The sequence below is a fragment of the Octopus bimaculoides genome, chromosome 21 (assembly GCF_001194135.2).
Source record: "Octopus bimaculoides isolate UCB-OBI-ISO-001 chromosome 21, ASM119413v2, whole genome shotgun sequence".
NCBI classification, from domain to species: domain Eukaryota; kingdom Metazoa; phylum Mollusca; class Cephalopoda; order Octopoda; family Octopodidae; genus Octopus; species Octopus bimaculoides.
Window position 1 is genome coordinate 37807369 of NC_069001.1, and position 5621 is coordinate 37812989.

At 36.0% G+C, this 5621-nt stretch overlaps 3 protein-coding genes across 5 annotated transcripts in view; 2 read left to right on the forward strand and 1 right to left on the reverse strand.

Moving 5' to 3' along the window:
• Positions 1-2187, forward strand: part of LOC128250483 (zinc finger protein 675-like) — a 4273-nt gene extending 2086 nt beyond the window's left edge. For both annotated transcript variants that reach the window (XM_052975614.1, XM_052975615.1), the window contains exon 2: positions 387-2187. In XM_052975614.1, coding sequence (XP_052831574.1) covers positions 697-1716 — 1020 coding nt within the window. In that variant the 5' untranslated portion in view covers positions 387-696 and the 3' untranslated portion in view covers positions 1717-2187. The remainder of the gene's footprint in view (positions 1-386) is intronic.
• Positions 1-5621, reverse strand: part of LOC106868803 (zinc finger protein 239) — a 92365-nt gene that overhangs the window by 17353 nt on the left and 69391 nt on the right. The gene's annotated exons all lie outside the window — the stretch shown is intronic.
• Positions 4695-5621, forward strand: part of LOC106879665 (zinc finger protein 91-like) — a 16378-nt gene continuing 15451 nt past the window's right edge. Inside the window, exon 1 of one of the 2 annotated variants that reach the window (XM_052975606.1) lies at positions 4695-5170. The gene's annotated coding sequence lies outside the window, so the exon portion shown is untranslated. The remainder of the gene's footprint in view (positions 5171-5621) is intronic. The other variant, XM_052975603.1, reaches the window with a different exon arrangement.

Genomic DNA, 5621 nt, shown 5'->3' on the forward strand with positions numbered 1-5621 from the left:
CATCTACTTTGGATGATCATAACTTTCAGAAAAATGGATATTTTTTAACGAAATGTTTCTCCGAATATGTGTTATATCATGTAGATTCCGAATATACAAAAATTTTTTGGGAAAGGGTTTTAGGACGGGGTGGGGTTAGGAATTTCGGAAAATTCAGCGGCGTCCACTTCAATTCATCTTAACTTTCAAGAAAGTGGATATTTTTTTTTATGAAATTCTCTACAAATATACTTCGAACTATGTAGATTCTGAGGACATAGGAAATTTTTTTGGTAAACAATTGGGGTTTATTTTTGCGAACCGTTCCCCACTCGGGGTTGTCCAATATCGAATGTCTGCTTCTTAAGATTCCTCTATATTTTCTATTTTGTTCTCTTTTCTTTCAGAATATCAGATGACATAGGCCCAAGAGAGATTGTTTCACGTCGGACCCATCAATATTTATCATTTTTAAGACTCAAGAACTGCCATACACAACAACAATAAATCTTCAGCTGAATTACTGTGAAATATTTGCACTGAGATTATTGGTAAAATTTCCCCACTTAACTATATATAATAGGATGATTGTGGATTCTAAATAATTAAAAAAGAGTTTGCAGCCTCTACAAATATTGACAGAGAACAATGTTTATGGAAGCATAGCACACAAGAAATATTTGTCAGGAAGAAAATATAAAAATTAAAAGAAAAATTATGGAAAATGAATTGTGTGAGAAGAAAATTAAATGTGAAACACAGTCTAAAAGGATTCCTGATCTTGATGATGGAAAGAAAGAGAAAGTAAAAATGTTATACGACTGTGATATCTGTAAAAAGACATTTTCTCAAAAAGGTAACCTGAATACTCACAAACGCATTCATACAGGAGAGAAACCATATCACTGTGACATCTGCAGTAAATCATTCTCTCAAGTTGCAAACTTAATTACACATAAACGTATTCACACAGGAGAGAGACCTTACATTTGTGATATCTGTGATAAGTCATTCTCCGTAAGTAGTCACTTGACTACTCACAAACGGATTCATACAGATGAGAAACCAAATCACTGTGATATCTGTGGTAAATCATTCTCTGTAAGTAGCCATTTAACTAAACACAAACGTATTCATACAGGAGAGAGGCCGTATCTTTGCGATGTGTGTGGTAAATCCTTCACTGGAAGTAGTGATTTAACTACCCACAAACGCATTCATACTGGAGAAAAACCATATCACTGTGATATCTGTGGTAAGTCATTCTCAGGAAGTAGTTACTTAACTACTCACAAACGTATTCATACAGGAGAGAAACCATTTTGCTGTGATGTTTGTGGTAAATCATTCCCTAAGAATTGCACATTAACAAGACACAAACGCACCCATACAGGAGAGAAGCCATATCACTGTGATATCTGTGGTAAATCATTCTCCCAAAATGGTGAATTAACTGCTCACAAACTTATTCATACAGGAGAGAAACCATATCAATGTGATATTTGTGATAAATCATTCTCTCAAAATGGGGAATTAACTACACACAAGCGTATTCATACCGGAGAGAAACCATATACCTGTGATGTCTGTGGTAAATCATTCTCTGTAAGTAGTCACTTAACTAAACATATACGTGTTCATACAGGAGAGAGACCACATCACTGTGATATCTGTGGCAAATCCTTCTCTCAAAAAAGGCACTTAACTACACATAAAGGTATTCATGCAGAAAAATAATTCTATCAATATCAAAATTCATGTCGAAGTAAATATAGTGCAGCCTACATACTACTGAATTTTGGTTGATATATATATACATACTACTAAATTTTCTTTGTTGATATAACTAGTGGTTATAAAGGCAATTAGCTGGCAGAATCATAACTGGACCAAAAATGCTTGGCAGAGTTTCTTCCAGTTCTATGTTCTGATGCCAATATAAGATAACTTTTCTGTTTGGTAATTTAGTAATCTTCTCAATGGGCCGTAAATATGCCCCACAGGAAATTCTAAACTGTCATAAACATCGATACTTAGCATTGCTTGACTTGGTGATATTTTATTCATAGATATTGATTTCAAATATTGGCACAAGGCCAGAAAGTTTGGGGGAGGGGTAAGTGGATTACATTTCAATTGGTAACTAGTTTGACCCCCCCACCTCCCAAACAGGATAAAAGACACAGTTGACCTCGATGATATTTGAACTCGGAATGTAAAGATGGCCAAAATGACACTAAACATTTTGCCAGCTCACCCTTGTAATTTTTATTCATAAATATTGGTTTCAAATTTTGACACAAGGCCAGCAAGTTCAGGGGAGGGGTAAGTTCATTGCATTCACCCAGTACATGACTGGTACTTACTATATTGACCCTGAAAGGACGAAATGTAAGGTCGATGTTAGTGGAATTTGAACTGAGAACAATTTTTATTCATAACTATTCTTTTCTATTCTTGGCACAAGGCCTGAAATTTTGGGGGAGGGGGCCCAGGCGATTAGAACGACCCAGTATGCGACTGGTACTTAATTTATCGACCCCGAAAGGATGAAAGGCAAAGTTGAACTCCGAATGTAAAGACGGATGAAATGCCACTAAACATTTGGCCCAGCGTGCCAACAGCTCTGCCAGCTCACTGCCTTTTATTCATAAATATTGCTAAATAATTTTTTTGTTCTTTTTCTCTTTAACAATCTTGTAATTGTGTGAATAAACCTACTTTGCAATATTCTTAAAATTTGTAAAAATAACTGAGAAAATAGTTAAACATTGATTTTGTGTTACATGTTCCATCAAATGTTTATTGTGTGTGTATTGCATCCATTCGTGACTTGGTTATACATTGCTTTGTGCATTTTACATATATTCTGGTTTAAATGTTAAGTCTTGATTGGATTCATACATTTAGACATAAACTTTTATATGAAATGGACAAGTTGGCTTAAGCAGAAGGTCAAAAATATATTCTTCCTTGACCATTAAGAAATTAGTATCAAAATTGTTCAGAAAAATGAAAATTCAACTACATACATGAATAAATATTATTACAATCATGGAAATAAACTTGTCGATTTGTCATGTTGTAATTGTTTCAATTAGATCATTTGCTAATTTCAAACTTTGTTGTTTATTATAGTTACCAGGTTTTATGCGTTTTCATTATTTAAACATGAGTTTAAGCCGTGTATACAGGGCTTAAGTGTATTACAACTTGTTGGAAAAGGGTAGAAAAAGGGTCCAGAGAATAGCAACAGTCGGGTAAAGACAGACAGCAATGACAATCGAAGCCCAAAGAGACAAAAATGAACAGTAAGAGTGGTAAGGAGGAAAGAGTGCTTGGACATGTGAAGAGTAGTGATGACAAATTTCAGGAATTTTCGAAGGATACGCTGTCCTGATAGCTAACAACCTACACGGGTAGTTTATTCATGGCTTTGACATTTCTGTAGGTGATCCCTATTTAAAGTTGATAAAGCAGTGTTGTCTACATTTTTACGATTGTGTCTTTGATGGACTGTGTCTGTATACCTAACAGATATTTGTTTTATGTTGCTGTAACCTGTCCATCTACCAGGTAAAATGTGACTCTCGTCTAAAATTAATGGACAGGTATGGCTGTGTGGTAAGAAGCTTGCTTCCCAACCACATGGTTCTTTGTTCAGTCCTATTGCAGGCCACCTTGGGCAAGTATCTTCTTCTATAGCCTCAGACTGACCAAGAACCTTGTGAGTGGATTTGGTAGATGGAAACTGAAAGAAGCCCATGTATATATCTATATGCTTGTGTTTGTCCCCCGCCCATCTATGTCCCAGTAACTTAGCGGTTCAGCACAAGGAACCGGTACAATAAGTACTAGGCTTAAAAAATAAGTCCTGGGTTTGATTTGTTTGACTAAAATCCTTCAAGGCAGTGCTCCAGCATGGCCACAATAAAAGAATAAACTCATTGCTGTAGCAACAGCAATAGTGGTCGTAATTTAGTCACCATATCAGTCCTGATCAAGCAGGTCTGTGGTCAAAGTGTTCCAGGCTTGACCATCATCGACATTGTCGTTGTTTAACATCTGCTTTCCTCGCTGATGTGGGTAGGACGGTATCACTGAGGGCTGCACCAGGTTCCAATCTGATCTGGCAAAATTTCTACAGCTGGATGCCCTTCCAACCACACCACCAACTGTGCCACCCATGAGTGACCCACCTACTTCACTACTGTAAAGGATGAAATCTACAAAATGACACTCACTTGCTCTACATGCAACAAACTCGAGTGGAAACCTATCCATCACTTTCGGACAGGACAAAAAAATGTCCTTGGTGCCTGTTCGGCCAGTGGTAGATCGTGCGACCGAGAATTAGATTCGGTTTCGAATCTCAGCCCGCAAAATAACAGGTAGTTTCCACAATTGTATCAACAAAGAAACGAAGCTCACAGTCCGACACCTGAAATCACAGACAGATTAACAACTGGCAAAGAGTATCTGAACGGAATAATACAGGTAAGAAAACTTGCGAAAAATACCTGATCGAGAATAATACGCATGAGAAAACATCTATTATTCAAGGACGAAAAGAGACGAGAACACTAAGATCAGGATGAATAATTAAGACACCTTTTTTATCTAAAGGTCTATAGGTTTTGAATGCACCGTGTTAACTTTGCATTCAGCAGATATGACTGTTATGAATTATAATATCCTCAGATTAATTCCTTTCTACAATAGTAAATAATAAATATCTTCTTTTGTATTGAGTACGAAAATGCGGCTTAGAGTCGAATGACGTTCATAGATGGATGCTGTCTTTACTTAATATAAAAAGACGCGTTTTAATCTTTGGTCGTCAATGATGAACGGATTCGATGGCGAGCAGAAAGAAAGTCTGAATAAAAGCCTTCTTTGAACTGGTTTATGACACACGGCTACTTTATTTTATCGATTTCAGAGCGTGAGAAGCCGGAAGTAATATTGCAGAGGATTTTTCGCTTCTGCCAACTGACCAAATTAATTAATTAAACACGTTAATTCATACGTGATTGTTAATTAGCCATCGACATCCTTTATTATGTCGATGTGAAAATCTAAATGAAGGTTTGTTGTAAAATATAAAAGTTATGTCGAAGCTGAAATTGTCCTGTCTGAGTTGTGATTACTCGAATCTATTGTGACATCTTCGTCATTGGATCTATATTATGTAAGTAGCATTAATAGAAACAACATTTACATTGTATAGATCGTGTCATGTTCTGTTTGTTTTGATGTGTTCAAAGATAAAGGAAAGACTGAGGAAGAGAAGTAATTTTCCTAAAGTAACGATCTTTTAACTCCCATACGAGTCGGCTGTGACTTATATAAGTGAGTTGATTGCCTATCGTTGTCTTAATACTTTCACTGTTTTCCTTTGCATACTTCAGTTCAGTTATCGTTATCTCCCCGTATCTTAATAAATTTGTATTTTTTAAGGTCACTTCAATTAATTGTATAGTTACAATTTGCGTTTCTTTTTATAATATAACCTTGACCACTTTTGTCGAACATCGCAAATATAAACTGATTTTAATGTTGTCAGTCAGAAATCGACTTTGATTTTCCATTCCACCAACGTCTGATACATCATCAGTACTTGTGCATGTGAACTTAAACGT